Raw genomic sequence first — 17,003 nt, forward strand, 5'->3', positions numbered from 1 at the left:
GTAATAATACAAATATCAGGGCGTTTCTTTTTTTCTCTTATTTTAGTTTATTGTATCAATCATCACGTCATCAGGAGCATTGATTATCACCCAACCACCAATGAAGCATGTAAAGTGAGCATATTTTTTTATTATAATTCTTCGTCGCCATTGATAAATAAAGGGGAGAAAAAAAACAACTCGGTCATAGCGAGTGAAGGGGACAATTACAGCTTTATACAGGATCTGTCAACAAGTCTTCAAGAGCTAAATACATATCTTTTTTGTAAAAGAGAGGTGTTAAAATGATTATTAACTCAGAAGGTTTCACACCCTTGTTAATCATTAAGGATAGCGAGTAAGAGTTGTAATTAAGAACTATTCAGAAGCGATGTTTTTTTTAAAAAAAAACTTCCACCTCAGATGAAGAAATAGTTTTGAAATTATGCGCACGCAATCTCTTTCAAGAAATCAAACAAAAAAACTTACGATAATAGGGGGATAGGTGTTGATGACCTAAAATAAAAATAAGAATATTCTAAAAATACTTCTGCAGTAAGAATCATTCATAGATTTTTATTTTTAGATTTAATATCCATTTTTAAATGAAATTATTATTTCTTTAAAGCAAATTTATTAAACGACAAACTTTTTAGTAAGTGATAATCAACTATCCATGTAACATTGAATACTATTTTGTAACATTATTGGATTCGGTGCATATGCTACCGTGAGTGTTCGAAATCAAGAGAATGTCGACTTTCACCGGTGAATGTCAACAATCACATAGTCGCTTTGGAGAATATCCTAAATATTTGTTATATCCGATTTGATATAAATTTATTCGTTGATATATTTATTCGATATTTTAATATCTGCTGAGAATAGATTAGGAGAAACATCAGTGTTCGTAGTACCGGTTAAATTCATACTGGGCAGTGGCACTTGACCTTAAAAAACATTGATGATTTTTCGTTTTAATTTCTATTATAATAATCTATTTTTAAATTAAAGTGAAATAAAAGATGCAACTTTATCCAGAACTTATTAACATTATAAAATCGTTTTCTCTTCGAAAAATTTTTCTTCCATCTCCTTCTTTTCCCAAATTCTGAGTTCGAAATTTTTCTAACTGTAATCTTTTAGTTAAATTTTTTTTTGCATTTTAATAAAAAAAAAACTAAAATAACTGAATTCTAACGTCTTTCCACCTTGCCGGCGAAAATAAGCAAATCACAAAAAGATGTGCTAACATAACATTAAAACGGCCTCTTTGTCATAAATCAAATAAGGTTTAAATGAACCGATTTATTTAAGATCCTATGGAAATAAAGGAGTGCGGCATTCGAACCCACAACCTTTCTAAAAATAAAGATTATGCATTGGCTTTATTTCTTGGAGTTTGTAATCGGCGAAATCAAAAAATCGTAGCAGACAAACTGTTCGCGACTTGACGTTCGCACTCTTTGCGTTTTAGTTTTTTGAAAAAAAGAGACGCTTTCTAAGTTCACTCGGTGACTATTTGTTGCCAAATACACTTGGAATATTTTTTACTCCGAAAAAACTTCATGATTGTCATATTCACTGAGATATGTCAAATTTCAAGATTAGCGAAATAAATTAACGTTGTACAGTCAAGCAAGACTAGAGAGGAAATAATTTTCGTTGTCGTTCATAATTGTCTGTCACAACACAATAGATAAATAAAAGTTGACCTGTAAAATTATTTAATATTACAATAACTGTAAATTTACTTAATTCTACAATTTACTCTGACTGTAAAAATTACTAAATATTATAATTACTTTAAATTTACTTAATATTACAATGAATAAAACTGCTAGTACTGAACAGTATACCTCTAACCCAAAACAACTACTTAAAAATCGTTCTCTCAGCAGGAAATTTCGAAATTTTCCGGAAATATTTCTCGTATGGAATTGCCTATAAACTTAAAACGATAACAACTGTCACAAAAAAACATAAAAAAGAAAAATAAAGAGACTATGGGTTGAAAATCTAGTGGGAAATAAAATGTTAGTGGTTTAAATTAGTATATTCCAGGAGTTTTACAATGTAGTTATAAAAGTACATAACATCTAGATAGATTATTAATGGTTTGTAAAAATACAAAAAAAGATGAATAAAATAAATAAATATAAATAATAATAAGTTCTGAGAAGGAATCAACAAAAATATTAAATTTCCTGTTTTTTTTTCTCCAGTTCATGTTATTATAAGTGTGACCGAGGGGTAAACCAGAAGCAAAATTCAATCTAGAATTCTGTTCTAACATAAAACGTGAGTCACGATTTGCAAGGCCATTTATTTTAAACGTAACGAGACTTTCTGATGCGTGATTTCTGTTTAAGAATTATTTTCTACTTACTTTACGAACACTTCAGACCCTAATCTTCTAATCTTTTTTAGAACAAAATCAAGAGCGTTGCCATTTGAAAACTGACAAGTACAGTTAGTTTCGTTTTCCTCCGCTTGAGAATTCAGAATTAATAATATTTAATTTTATCAACCTATCTCACTGTTAAAAGAATGATATTTAAATAGAATATTATTTTATAGGGTGCCGGCAGTAATGAAAATTAAATTATAAGAGATAATGCTACATAATAAATTTAAGAAAATATGAAACCACGGATTGTTCCGTAAAACGTAATAGGAGTAACGTATCAAATATATTGCTAATAGCAAGTTCTATTTTATTTTATAATCGGCGTTGAACATATCATTGCTCAACTCCTTAGCTTCATAATTCTAAACCACACCCAGAAGACAAGGGAACTTCTGGATCAAGTATTGGGACAAACTGGCCTTTGTGGAATACTTTTTGATGTGACTATCCCGTAATAAAATGGAGAGGACAACGACAAAAACCTCCCATGGTTAGACTGACGGCAAGGGGATTCTGATACATGATCCGTCTGCTAGGGTGGAGATATTTTACGTCTGTATTCGGTGCCAAGTGGAAGCAAAATTCGAATCAACCAACCATTGAATCCTGGGTCGTTTCTTTGGCAGGCAAGCGTTTTATCTCCTGAGCTATCGAGGCTCAATTTCAAGATTTATTAAAATGGGATATTTGAATATTATTAGTCATAAGAACAGTAAAAAAATCAATTTCAAGTAAATAAAGTGGGAAAATGAGAAGTTGAAGGAGGTAAATAAAATTGTGGGTAAGGTGATCGTTATCAGAATTAGAACATTGCAAATGACAGCACAATAAACCTAAAGGCCTAGAGGTCAATTTATTTGAGGTTGTCAGTGTGCGAATAAGTACCACATTGATTTTGAAACAAGCGAAATAAACAAATAATCAATAATGTGTTATGGAGTTTTGATTGTACGATAATCAAATGACCAAGAACAACATCCAACATAGGAAGACAACGTGTTCAAAAGAAATGCTGTTCGTAATCTAATTATACAAACAGTAGAATATAATTATACTCATTATAAATGCAAAATATGGAAAAGAATAGATACAGGACCACCTTGAATAACTTTAGATCTAATGATCGGATCTTCACATTCTAGGACTCAGTCTTATTAATGATTCAAGGGGGTGACCTCAAATAGGCTAATTAATTAGTGCAGACGATATTTTAAGTTACGAAATCAGACACAAAAACGTATTTCCTTTGACTAAACATACCTTTTTTACGACGAATTCGGATTTCTGACCCCCAAAATGTAGGGGGCAGCCGCAGTTTGGAAAATATGGCCCCCCATAGTTTGTTCTGGACCAAAGTTTTTACCCCATAATGTTAATTTCATTTTATGCGTATTTATGCCATATTTCGAGAACTTTTTAAGCGAACTGAAAACTTTTTGCACAGAATTATAAAAATTGTTTATCCAAAAATAATTTCATGCAAAATATAATTTTCAGTAAATATTTATTATTTTATTTAATAATAGTCGAAAAAATTTTGAATTGTAAGGTATGCAATTTTTGGCATCATTTTAAAGAATGTAATTTTAAATGGAAAAATACGAAATTTTCGCGATATAGGTTAAAATAATTCCCGAGAAATTAAATTTAAAAAGGCAGTATTTTAAAATTTCAATTTCCCAGGAATTATTCGACCGATTTCGCACAAAATTTGAATTAAATCGCATCCTTTAAAATGATGCAAAAATTTTTATACCTTACGATTCAAAACTTTTTCGGCACTTAGTAAATAAATATCGTAAGAAATAATATATATTTAATAAAGGTTATTTTTTGCATGGAATTATCTATTGATAAACGAATAATATGATTGTTTAGAGAGTGGTCCGTTTTTTATATTGCGCTCTGTACATTTGTTTTCCTCATTTGCATAAAATGAAAACTAAGCGTATTTAATCAATCATAACACAAACAAAGTGAAAACATTTTACTTTTTATTATTCTTGTTATTTTTATTTATTTATTTTATTTATATATTTATTTATTGAGGCATCGATGACTAGAGAGCTATTTTTGAGTTATTAAAAAAAGTGTCAATTTAGCGTGATATAATTATAGAAGATATAAAAGAAATTTTTTTTTAAAAAACTAAAACTGAGACTTGGAAAAATTCAATAATTAAACTTTTTTAAACATATTTATCTAAGTGAATTAGATCTAAAAATGAGAAGATGGGATTTAAGACAGGATCACGAAATTTTATTCTCAAATAACCCATTGTAACTTACAATAATTTCGAAAATACAAATTTGCATTTTATTATAACGAAGACTTCTCATTTATTTTAAAAATTAATATACTTAGATTATACAATGGATTGTATATTCTAAGTATTAGTATAAGTAAAGATTCTAAAAATTTTTTTCCTTGATTCGGACAAAGTCGGTTCCTCGGAAACGAAAAAAAAAAAAAAAAAACTGAAAAAGTTATTGTCAGATAGAGGGGGCGTATCCGCTAGTATTACTAAGAAATAATTTGAATAATTAGTATAAATAAGTCCGTGGTTATTTATAAAAAGAGTTTTAGTTCAATTTGAATACGCTCTATAACAGGGGTTTCCAACTTACATGAGGCCGGGGGCCGCATATAAAAACTTCAGTCAAAAGGCGGGCCGCAACTTTATCAAAATTTTATATAGGACTCTTTTATGCTTGAAGGAACATTGAATATTGGTGTCAGATTTTTATCAAGTTGTACAAAACAAAAGTATTGAATTACAAATAAAAATAAGAAGTAGATTTTTGAAAATATTTTATTGCATATTAAAAAATTCTGGCTACAATAACTTTAATGTGCACCTATGTATTAAACAATTGATGTGCAACAGATATCAAATTGTTAAGATATAAAACTTAAAAGTATTTAAAACCCATACAGATTTTTTTACGAAAATTGTCCTAAAAAAATTACAACTAATATATTTTAGTTCACTGGTCAGAAATAAAGGCGTCTGTCTCGGGCAGCCAGTTGGTAAACACTGCTCTATAACTTGCTTGTAATAGAATTTCTATTGCAAGCAAGTAATAGAAATTCTATAATAGAACAAACAGTCGCTGTTCATTTTTCAAATTAATAAGTACCAATTAATTTTACCGATAAACATAAAAACACCATTTATTATTTGTTTCCGACCTATCACTTTGCATAGTAAAAGTAATATTAAACTTTATGTTTTTTTTTATAAAAATTTGAACCAGTTTATGTGATGAGAAGATCTTCATAAGATTGAAAAAGAGTTATTGTCTGCCGAATGGAAATCATAACGTAGGCATGACCTTGAAAAAATATTCAAGGCCTCTATGAACACAATTTGAATAAAATGGGGGAAAAAAAGTCTTGATGCAATAGGAAAGAATAATGTCAAATAAAGGCAGTTCTGAGGAAGTGGGAGTTGAACACAGTTCAAATTTATACTAAAATGTTTGAAGATAATTTATAATCCTGTCAAATGACAAGAATTATTGCAATACATTGCAAAAAAAGTTTTAAAATCCCTAACAAAAAGAGTTAATTCAAATAAGGGAACAAAGTTTCAATAATACTATTACTTGGTAATATCTAACAAACATAAGTTCAAGTATCTATTTAATTTGAGCATATTAAAAGTAAGAAATTTGAATTATTGCAGTAATATTCCAAAAAAGCTTTTAAACACCCTTTTTTCGTATAAAAAGTAAAAAGAATTTGATATTGTATCGAGAAGTATAATTTTTTTTAATGCAAAAATGCTGAAATAACGAAAAAATAAAATATAAATAAATAAAACATAAAAAGCAACATCGCATGCGTAAAACTTGCAGAAATGTCAAATATCCGTACAAAGTGCACATTTGTTTTAGTTAATTTCTGCACTGATTTGGATTTGTGTATGCACTAATTACAGAGATGGTAGTATATGGCCCTAGAGAAAATGGTAGAAAAAATAGTATACCGTAAAATTGTTTGGATGGATAGAGTTTTTGCCCCATGCAATAGGTTAAAAAGGCCCTATAATGCGGCAAACACCCATCACCCATCATGGCAATTTCTCTTTCACCTGCATAAGTGATTTAAAATTTAAAGTATAAAAAAAACGCGTTCAGAGAAATCTAGAGTAAACCGTGAAGTTTCAAATGTTGAAAAAACGTTTTTAAAATATCCTAATGCAAGCAAAATATTTCAGAACTTTATCTCCAATGCATAATCCTGTCATATTGTAACTTAAGATAGCACATTGGGGATATGATCCTGAAATATTTTGCTTGCATTGGGATATTTTAAAAACGTTTTTTCAACATTTGAAACTTTACGGTTTACTCGAGATTTCTCTGAACACGTTTTTTTTATACTTTAAATTTCAAATTACTTACGCAGGTGAAGCAGAATTTGCCATGAAGAATTTCTTCTTCGATATTGCGTTCACTTTTGCGTTGCACCTACTCCGATCTTGTCTTAGTGGTTTGCAAACTACTCGCATCCAAAAAAGTCATAACACGGGAGCGTGATGCGGAGGTCAGTGTATAAATTTTTTTCTTCTCTTTTTTTTTGTATTTTATAATCGTAGTTGAACAGCCGACCTAATTTTTTTGGATTTACAACTACTCATGTTCAACTCCATAGCCTTGTCATTTTGAATCCCAATCCAAAAGACAAGGGAACTTTTGGATCAAGTATTGTGAGAAATTTGCCTTCGAGGAGGACTTTGCAATGGAACTAGTCCGCATTTGCTTAACATGGATAGGAAAACTGCGAAAATCTTCTGACGGACTCTAGCCATGATCCGCCTGCACACAGAGGATAATTTACGTCAGCGCTGTGGTCGGTGCGAGCCGGGTGCAAAATGCGAATCGACCAGCCATCGCTGGGATTCGAACCCGGCTTACTTTATTGGAAGGCGAAAGCTCTATCCCCTGAACCACCGCAGCTCAGTGTATAACATTCATCATCGGCCTTCCGATTTAAATTGTGTGTGTATAGTGTGCTTGCGCCGATTTTGTCTTCATATCTTTAATAAGGTTTATCCGTCGCCAATAACCCATAAGTATAGATCTGGGTGGGACGTTTACAACCAAATTCAAAAATATTATAGATGAAACGTAATCATTATTAAATTACAAGTGCGGAAAGCAGTTTATCTACGAAATAAATATAATATATAGAAAAAAATTTCTATTGAAATTTTTTTTTTTTTTTTTTTTATGCTGTGAGAGGAGAAATAAAATTGACTTCTATGCAATGACTGAGCGAAGCAAGCAGGGCCTTTTAAAAATGTAACAAGTAAATTTGTTCTAACCACAAAATTATGTGAAAGACCGTGAGTCCAGAGGGCCCGGGCCAGCACTTCGGGATTATGCCGCTGGACACGGTTAATAACACAAATCAAGTTTCCATTTCTAATGAAACATTTTGAAAATATAAAATTTTTATTGTAAATAAAATGCTAATTTTTAAATTTTATATAAACTTTCCATCTGGAAAAAGAAACAAGTTGTTAAAATTTTTATAAAGCCTCAAATTCTGAGCAATCACAAAATAAAAATAACCGATGCTTCATTGTGTAACTAAACTTAATGGAAAAATGACATATCTGACGAAACAGTTAAAACAATTTTCCTTTTATTATTTAAATTCGAAAAGAGGCGTTTAAAACTCCTCCTAAGCAAATAGCTCACGGTTTTTAAATATGAAAATATAAATTCAAATTTATATTTCAAGAAAAATAAACAATTTTTAATTTAATTTCATGTGTTTCTTAATTTTTATAAAACATAAATATTTATTTGTAAAATCATTACTATAGACAAAAGAAAAATGTAAATAATTGTTCACTTACTTGAATAGTAATTTAATGAATATTATCTTGAAACAATTTTTTTTTTCTTGCTCTACAGTCAAAATTAAAAGCTTCCATTGATTTTTATTCCTCGTTATTCAATACACAACATCAAAAATTGATCACAGTTTGAAAATATCTTCATATTAGGCGCGCTTATGAAACAGTTGGTCTGGCAACGAAGTAAACAAAACAAATCCTTAAGAAAAAACTTTCTCTTTTCCTTAACGACAACGTGATTCTCACATATATTTCTGATGAAAAGTGTTTAAAAGTGCTATAAAAGACATTTTTTCAGTTATGTTTGCCTTGTTGTATCATTGATGAGTAATTTTATATAAAAATTTAATCCGAAATAACAAACTGAAATAACATTTGAATGCAGACAACTTTGAGCACCCATTAACTGTCCCGTATGTTTGTAAAGAGAGTGACGTCATGCGTTCTCACGTGCAGAATTGGGACAAATTCTTGGTCATTTCAATAAAGTGACTTCTGTTAAATTAAGTATTAAAAATAGCTGTTGTTTGTTTTCTTTTCATTCTCCTGCAAAAGCCCTGCTATTTTAAAGTGTGCAATTTGTTTAAGGGTGTGAAAGTGTTTTAAGGAAGGAAAATCTCTTCTTTTATTATAAAAATTTCCAATATTGATCATTATGAGGTAGCAAACTTATTTAATTGAACATTAAATACTATGAAGCATTTCAATCGATTTTTTATTTTATTTTAACGTTTATAAACAATAAATTAAAAATTAAGATAAAACTTCCAAGCATAACCATCTCTTTTTTAAAAACAGTTTTATACTTTCGAAGATCAAGGGCCAGTGGCGCAACGGATAACGCGCCTGACTACGGATCAGGAGATTCCAGGTTCGAATCCTGGCTGGCTCGTCGCTACGGGTCTATCTCGTTTTTTAATAAAATTTTTTTTAATATCATACCTTTGATTTTTTTCTCCAAATCTTAAAACTAAGTTCCAAGCAAAAAATTACATTTTATTGCAAAAAAACATTGAAGGGATGCACTATTTTTCTTATTGCTTCGATAAAAACATTATTGCTAATGTTATCTAAATTATTATATTTTAAATCCTTTATTAAACAAGATCTACATTACAATCCTAACCATTGTCATCTTTAATTCAAGTAAATTTTTCAAGTTAGTTTATTCAGAAAAAAATAAAAATGTCACTCCGAAACAAAATTGTACCTCACAATATAAAACACGATTTTTTTAAATAAATCAAATTATATACGAACAAAACCTAAATATGTTACTTTGTGGCGGTGGATTAGCAAATTTGTGACAGACTTTATAGGTTTCAATTAATTTGTTAAAAATAAATTTTATGCATTTATTGTTTATGTAGTAAATATTATTATTTTTGAAGGCACAACTTTTTGCTTAAAAGACATTTCAAATAGAAATTTTTCTAATGCTGACATCTAGTGTGTTTAAAATTCACTAACACTAAAAGCATGTAATCTGCTACATTTAGTAATATTTTTTATATTTGAAAAAAATTATCAGAAATTTTGCTTAGAATTTAGAAAAACTAATAATTTTTAGCTAGCAATTAATGCAAAATCTTAGCTTCCAACTGAAAAAATAGTACATAAAATTAACTATTTAATCCACTCACATTTCGATTCAGTAGAAATATTATACTTCATCATTAATGCAGGACAGTCGTGTCGCCATCTATTAACAAACTAAAACAATCAAACTAAAACAGCATTATTTTTGTTTACAACTTATTCTGTTGATCAATTTATTTTATTTCTTTGCTAATGTTTGTAAAATTAAAAAAAAGAAAACTTATTTATAACGAATAATTTTAGTGCGAAAGCGTTAATAATGGGACTGGTGTTTATAATTTTAAATTAAATTTCGATTACAAGTGATAAATCTTCAATTAAAATGTTTAAAAATCTTAAAAAATAACATTTTTTTTTTTTTTCTATCTGTGGGCACAATACAATAAAGCAAGAGTATGTTATAATGCGCAATTTGAAGCGAAAGAGTCACATTATATAGTCCAATCCAGGTATTGGTATAAGGTAATTTGGTAGGATTGTCAATGAAATTCATATTTTCGATATTATCAATGAGCTAAATTAACATGCAAATTCTGGGCATTACGTATTTTAATTCTAGATGAACGTATTTTATTTTCAGTTAGAAACTTTTACTGTACCTTATACTCAGCAAAAGATGTGTTTTACTTCAATTTATATATCTCAATAACTTTGAATATTGCACTTTGGATAATGACTTTGTGCCAATTTTCAGTTTCTGTTGATCAACAATGAAAGCATGACTGTGAAACACAAAGAACTAATTTACAATGTTGTACTAAATAGTTATGCAAGAACTTTACGCTAGTAGGATGCTTGTAGATATGAAGAGTAAAGAGATTTAAATTTAAGGTTATTAATTAAGGTCAGAGATGTATCGGATACACGGCAATTACATGGCTAGATTTTTATTACCCGCACCTGACAAAAGAATCTTACTACCCAGGACCAGCTAATTTAACCAGGTATCTAGTGCCGGGCAAAACTCATTTATGCTCGCCACCACATTACTATTTATAGTAACGTTCAAACTATTAAAAAAAATATATATATATATATATTGTCTAGGAGATCTCATTAGTTTCGTAATTTAATAATCAAGTAATATAACTGGTTTATGAACAGCATATTTTATCTTGTGTAGAATTTTAAATCAGGAAAACCTTAGTGAAGTGGACACCTTAAGAAAAGATGAAATGTGTTTACAAAAGACAAACGTTGAATTTGGAGAAAAACATGCTAATTCAGAAATCTAATGTTGAAAACTATTTTAACTAAATATGAAAACTACATAAAAACAAAATTAGAATTTGAAAATCACAATGATATTCATTTAAAATCATAATGAATAAGATTGTCAATGTGCAATACTTACTAAATTTGGTCCCAGCTATATATATTTTTCATCATTTGGATTTGAAGACTGAGCATTTTATCGAAGTATAATTAAAACATACAATTTCTTCCAAATGACACATTAATTATCTCACTGTCGCATTCAATCGAATTTCAATTAAATTTAAAAAAAATTTTTTTATTACATTTTATAAAAAGCTAATATAAATATTTTATTCTTTTCTTAAAAATCAATGTAACTGAAAAATTTTTGTGGATAAAAAATAAAGCGATTTAGTTGCGACAGTGAATTAATGAGTTTTACATTTGTATTGAAATTAAAAATTAGTCGCTACAATGATTCTTAAGAAATGAATAAAATTATTTATAATAGCTTCTTATAAAATGTAATAAAAATTAAATATTTGGTTTAATTTAATTAAAATTCGATTAAGAATGATAAAAAAAAAGAAGATAGAATTCTTTATTTTCAGCAGCATAAAATTAACAACAGTCGAAACTTTGTTCAGCATTGCTTGTAACTTTTCATTAAAAAAAAAAAAAGACAAAATTACTTATTTTGCAGTTGTTGATGTAATAAACTTTACATATTAAAGTACATAAAATGACTTTGTAAACATGCATTCACTTTTTAATCTCTAACATAGATAATGAAATTTTTTAATTTCATCCAATTTTTTTAAAAAGGCAATTTAGTACTATACCTTCTTATTTGCAATTACTGTAGTCTAAAATAAAATGCATTATTCTTTACCAGAATACAAAGACAAACTTATAAATATACAGTCAAACCTCGATATCTCGAACTTGAAGGGAGAGGAGAAAAAATTCGAGATATCGAAAAATGTATGTTATCGATGGTAGAATAAAGAAAAATGCTCTTTACATTCCTTATTATTTACTATTCCATATTTATTCTAAAAACACTTTTTACACTTTCATTTAAAAAAAGATTCAATTATTGTTTGCTTTAGAGATGTGTAAGAAAGTTTGTCTATAACACTTTCTAAGTGGACTATATCTTTAAATGTCTCCTCTGACATATTCCGCTGCTTCTCAATGAATCTCCTTACAGTGCCCACTGCAGAAAGAGCTTGTTTGTTAGTAACATTGGGCGGTAAATCTTCGATTTCCTCATCCTCTTCTTCTGATAGTTCACAAGAAGCTTTTGTTTGAGAGTTGATATCATTGTCATCCCTCTGACCACAAACAGTTACAGCATAATCTACATTTACAGTCATGAAATTCGATGTCATCAAGTTTCATGAGTCCGGTCAATTTGTTCCAATCATTTTCGGTGTAGTTTTCAGCAGAATTAACAATATTGATTGTTTGACTACTTTCGTGATCTTTAATGAATCCAGACTTCTTAAAGCCATTCATTATCATAGAGGAAGACACATTATTCCATGCCTCTTCAGCCATTCTAAAAACTTCGTATTTTTTTTGAATATTTTTATAATTTTAGAAAAAAAAATCTACACTATTTATGGAAAAAAATTCAAGTTATCGAGGGATTAGAAATTTTTTTCGTGAAATCAATTTTTTTTAAACATTGAGTGTATAGGAAACTTGAAGCGAATTTTTTCTTCCTCGAGATATCGAAAAATTCGTGAAATCGAGGTACGAGTGTATATAATTTTAGTAGATTAAGATTTTTCGAGAAAAGTAAGAAATCCATTTAATACATTAGTGTCTGCTAATTAAGTAATAATTCAGATAAAATTACAATTCTAAATTTTAAAAAAAATTATGTAAGTACAAAAACATTTTCCATAGGAGCCACTGGTTCATTGTAAAACTAAATTCATTGTTAAACACTTGACATAATTTTAAGAGCATCAATATCGAAATTTAAAAATATCTTTTCTTGTATGCTTATTTCTTTTAAAAATAGAAAGGTAAATAATAAGTCCATAAATCCAATTTGAAAGAACAAGTCAAAAATGAAAAATGATTAAATATTTTTATTTCAATGATTGTATAATAGTTACATAAAAACAGTTTCTCATCAATTCATAAAATAATTATAAAGTATCATGCATATCAGTCAGGCATTCCTAGAAATATATTTCATTCCGTATTTGGCAACTAAAAATTCATCTCTGAGTCACAGTATGCAAACACACAAAAACCTTTGTATATTTATATACAGTTCATAATTTAAAACAGACTCAAGCACAAATCATTATATACAAATCTAAATGTTACAAACAATTTTTATACAATATGATTAACAGTTAAAGTCTTGCTAAAATCAACTCTTAAATTTATTCATAACACTTGCGTACATTGAATTATACAACTACAATTGCTTCCTGATTTGATGCACACGATTTTTACACAAGGCAATAACTTTGAACTTTTTCTGATAAAAATAGATTTAAAGTTTATTGCTTTTTTTCTTCTTCTCATTTCTTTATTGCTGCAAACATAAATTTGCTCACTTATGATTTACATTAAATCTTTTAAAAAATACGATGAAGCGGAAACTAATTTACAAGGCCTTGAGAAATGATAACTTAGTGGTGGAGCTGGACCAGAGTCAGGAAATATCGACATATCACATATAGCAATATTTTTGTCAATTAATCTTATTTGCATTATTTTTACATTGACCAATATATTTACTATTCAAATAAAATTTATTAACACTCAGTATAATATCATATTTGATATTCATAGTAAGACATGGCACTCAAAATATATCAAAATACTAACTTAGAAACATATTATTACGACAGTATTTAAGAAATATTGATATTTTAAAGGTACACCCCCCAGCTCTACTTAACATAAGAAACATTTTCAGCAGCTGTGCAATAAAAAATACCAGAAATCGATTATTAAGAAAAATAATAAATTTTAAGCAAACAGTTTCTAAGATTATCATTTCTTTCTTTATTCTATCAAACTATGCAAAGTACCACACTTTGAAATTTTTTTGTTGAAAATATTTAGCGACAAATAACTATGATTTTAGTTCAAATGAACAATTCTTAGATACACAGGGATAAGATTTCACTTTACAAAAACATTTAGTAATGAATTTAAAACAATTATTATTCAAATTGATAAAATTTTCTTTAAAATACATACATATAAGATATCTCATCATATGTATGATAAGATATCTCATCATATGTTTAAGATAAAAATAAATTTAAAAAAAAAAAAAAAATTTTAGGACATTTCAAACCCATAAAAACTACACATGAATAATTAAAAAACTACATGACGGAAAACGCATTTTCAATTTAAAAACCGGACAATGGAACACTGAAATATAATAAAATTTCAAAAGTTAATATAAATTCCAGCCAAATCTGTAATCCTTAACCATTTAAAAAGCAGTTGAAGCTACGATAGGATTTCATACACTTGTGAAACTACAGTGATTAAAAAGTTTGAATAAAAAATGCCTAAATAAGATAATTCAGAATTACTCAGGCGACTTTAAAGGACAGCAAAACAAGTAATTTTTATCAAAGAACACACTAGCAAATGCAGGACACCCTTACAGAGTTTCTCAAGTAATATTCCGTTACCACCACTTTTTTTTTCGTTGTTCTTTGTTACTTCTCAAAGACTATGTAACCTATATATCTTCCAAGTTTTAAGTATTAGAGGGAAAAAATTTAGATAAACATGGTGCAAAAATTTCATCATATTTGATATTTTACATCTTTAATATGTCATCTTAAACTTGACTTTCTCACAATAAAACCATATACAGATAATTTTTTGAACAAACTTTTAAGCGGTTGCTCAGCAACCATAGTTTGTACTTGTTTTGAATGCTTAGACAAACCCTTATAATTTGTCAATGTACTTTTGAAACACACTGTATTAAAAATAGCAATATTACCTATTTGCAAATAAATAAAGACAATTAACAGTAAAAAAACAACAGAATTATTAACTTTAGTAAAGTATTTGACTAGACTTAAATTAGAATCATATTCACTTGACATTGTACGCTATGTTTTACAGACATGGCAGAAATAATGGTCACTTTACAATATAACGACAGAAAACATTTCTTTTCTTAAAATTCTCACTTCTTTTAATAACTTTTTACAATAAAATATATAACAAACATCATACAAAGTAAAAAAAAAATTGAGGAAGTATCTCAGCATTTAAAAGAACTTTGGCCTAAACAGCTGACTGTAAACAAAAGACGTAGCAACAGATTTCTTAAAACTCACTCAGTATAACAAAAAGCAAATAAATAATTCGAATGTTATAAACATTTTATAACAAACAATTTGGTACTCAACAGTCTTAACATTTAGTAACCATTCCAGATTCAGAAGTTATTCATGACTATCAGGTGCTTTGACTGGAATAAAATTTAGGTGAAATTTACCTGAAAGATTAAATTTAAAAATCAATAAATCACATGAAAATTTTGAAAAATATGAATAATAGTAAACAAAGCTACTACATTTAGATTAGAAATATACTTGAAATGCAGATTTTTAACAATATAAATTTTTACCTAAAGAAATTTGTTGCTAAAGAAAAAAACTTTCTTCAGTTAAAATTACTATACAGTGTATATTAATATTGTTTTATGCAGCAAGGTTAGCACTCAAATTTGGAAAAAAAAAAAGAAGTTCCCTGTACATATTATACGCAAGATATTAACAGGAAAAACACAATCACTGTGCTCTTATATCAGCTATATTGGGCTAACTGTACTAGTTATAATTGCTGAAAAAACTTAAGGAAAAAAGGAACAGCTGAACATACTTAAAACAAATAATGCTATAATAAATGAACTAGTCTAATATAGCTGAAATATCATTCCTAAATATCCCAAATTGCACTTTGAGAGGTTACCATTTTTTAAAACATTGAAATAATAAACGAAATTCCCAGTTAATTAAAATTCTGTGTATTTTTTAGGTTTTCTCTGTGGAGTGTATTAGTTGCCACAAAAAATAGATACATTAATTTCATACTTAAAGGTACTACAGTCAATGCTCGATAGGGTGACCTCCCTGGACCAGGTGAAAACGGATGTTACAATATGAGGTTGTTATACTAAGAGAGCATCAAAATATACCATCAATATTAACTGATAGCTAAATTCAATTTTAACAAAGCAATGCTTTATTTTAATAAGAATTTGGGAGAAATTAGTAGTCATTCCCTTTTTTTACCCAATATTAAATACATGCAAAAGTACCCTTTAAAATGATACTTCACAGGTGAAAAATGCATTAAGAATAAAATACTGGGTCGAATCTGTCATTTTTGATAAATAACTTATATTAGGATAACTGCAAAGACCCTTAAGTTGAAAATATGCCATACAAGTGGACTAATGTTTCAAAAAAAGATAATACAACTTACACGAGATATAAATTAATACGACCACCTAGGATTTAGGTTAAGATTAAGATCAGATCACTCGAGGTGTTTCACAGTAATTGTGTGGCAACATCCAAGGAAATAACTATTTAAATAATTTCCTCTCAGACTTTAAGAATCAAATGATTAAATTTCGGTCCCTTTACAGCAGTGTTTCCCAAACTTATGACTTTTGTCTACCCTTCCTAAATTTTTCGTAACGATGTGTACCACTAATAAAAAATTGAACGCATTTTTTACTACAAAAAAATTTCAATAAAGTTAAAAATCACAACTGGCTGTTGATACCACTAATTATGAACTGTTAACTCTGCGAAAAAAATAGCCAATAGAAAAATACGTAATCATTTCATGACTAGCTTTATTTTTAAATAAAATTTTTTGAAATTTTCGTTTGTTGCAAGATATTTTGCATAAGAACGCGTA

General features: G+C 28.4%; 2 protein-coding genes and 1 non-coding gene across 4 annotated transcripts in view; 1 reads left to right on the forward strand and 2 right to left on the reverse strand.

The window, feature by feature from the left end:
* The window catches only part of LOC107443971 (uncharacterized), a 288,826-nt gene extending 280,148 nt beyond the window's left edge, over window positions 1–8,678 (reverse strand). The window contains exon 1 of one of the 2 annotated variants that reach the window (XM_071184277.2): window positions 8,262–8,678. The gene's annotated coding sequence lies outside the window, so the exon portion shown is untranslated. The remainder of the gene's footprint in view (window positions 1–8,261) is intronic. The other variant, XM_071184272.2, reaches the window with a different exon arrangement.
* Window positions 8,679–9,080: 402 nt separating this feature from the next.
* Window positions 9,081–9,153, forward strand: TRNAR-ACG (transfer RNA arginine (anticodon ACG)). Its single transcript has one exon. It is a non-coding gene; the product is annotated as a tRNA-Arg (tRNA).
* A 3,989-nt stretch (window positions 9,154–13,142) lies between these two features.
* LOC107436542 (uncharacterized) overlaps window positions 13,143–17,003 on the reverse strand; it is a 30,968-nt gene continuing 27,107 nt past the window's right edge. Inside the window, exon 12 of the mRNA XM_043038902.3 lies at window positions 13,143–15,567. Within this exon, the coding sequence (XP_042894836.2) occupies window positions 15,515–15,567 (53 nt within the window). The 3' untranslated portion in view covers window positions 13,143–15,514. The remainder of the gene's footprint in view (window positions 15,568–17,003) is intronic.

Source organism: Parasteatoda tepidariorum, chromosome 3, assembly GCF_982258835.1.
Source record: "Parasteatoda tepidariorum strain Cologne lab strain chromosome 3, Ptep-v5.0, whole genome shotgun sequence".
NCBI lineage: Eukaryota > Metazoa > Arthropoda > Arachnida > Araneae > Theridiidae > Parasteatoda > Parasteatoda tepidariorum.